The 797-nt window shown below is 49.2% G+C and overlaps 1 protein-coding gene across 1 annotated transcript; it reads left to right on the top strand.

The window, feature by feature from the left end:
- Positions 1 to 490: 490 nt before the first annotated feature.
- T265_12309 (hypothetical protein) lies at positions 491 to 670 on the top strand (the record flags this gene model as incomplete). The annotated part of the gene is made up of 1 exon (XM_009179668.1): positions 491 to 670. A coding segment is annotated over one exon (180 nt), but the record flags the coding sequence as incomplete, so codon positions are not given.
- Between the last annotated feature and the right edge of the window lie 127 nt (positions 671 to 797).

The following is a 797-nucleotide window of genomic DNA, read 5'->3' as shown; positions in this document are numbered from 1 at the left end:
AACACTGAAAGTCTTTCGACGTCCTCAGCATGCAATGTTGCTGGCCCATTTAATGATATGGAGCGCACCACAGCACTATAAACGGATAGGCTTGTATTACGCCTATATCACAGGCGATGCAGTCTCATGAAAGCTGCTATGGCCCCCGCAACCCAGATGGAAAAATCATCGGCTGGCGCACCGGGACCGGTACAACTGCCCTGAATAGGGACATCTACAAAATTGGGCGAGCAGTGGGTTTGGATTGGAAATCTGTTTATCTCGGTCTACGGTGCGTGGTATAGCTAAATAACTGTATATCTTGAAGAGAAAGCACCCGTTAGGACCAAACCAAACCACCGGAATTCGGGGTCTCTGGTGAAACTGGGCTGCCCGTAACAAGTGGATCAGGAATCACTATCTGTGTCTTCCTGGCCACTGATATGTAGTAAAATTTGATCAGTACTTATGCTTCACTATCAGAGGCTCGTAGCTGACTCACTACTTTCAGATGCTCGTGGACTCGGGCCTCAAAAGGGCTTCGCATACGGATGGAATTGGTGGACAGCCTACTTCTGTGCTTCCATCCAACAACGGCGGTCTCTTACGGAACGCACACTCGGAAGAACGGGCAAATTTGAAACTGGGTCAAATTATTCACATATCTCCGGGCGGTCGCATCCTGTCGTGACCACCCGCTACTGCTCTTACTACTTGTGCAGATAACAGTAGCTGGAAAAAATTATCGTTTAGGCATACGACGACCCGAGGGGACTTGATCGCCTGTCCAGTCATCTGAGCTGGTTCGTTTCGTTCCA

Source organism: Opisthorchis viverrini (assembly GCF_000715545.1).
Source record: "Opisthorchis viverrini unplaced genomic scaffold opera_v5_5599, whole genome shotgun sequence".
Lineage (NCBI taxonomy): Eukaryota > Metazoa > Platyhelminthes > Trematoda > Opisthorchiida > Opisthorchiidae > Opisthorchis > Opisthorchis viverrini.
This window is presented reverse-complemented; position numbering and strand designations above follow the sequence as displayed.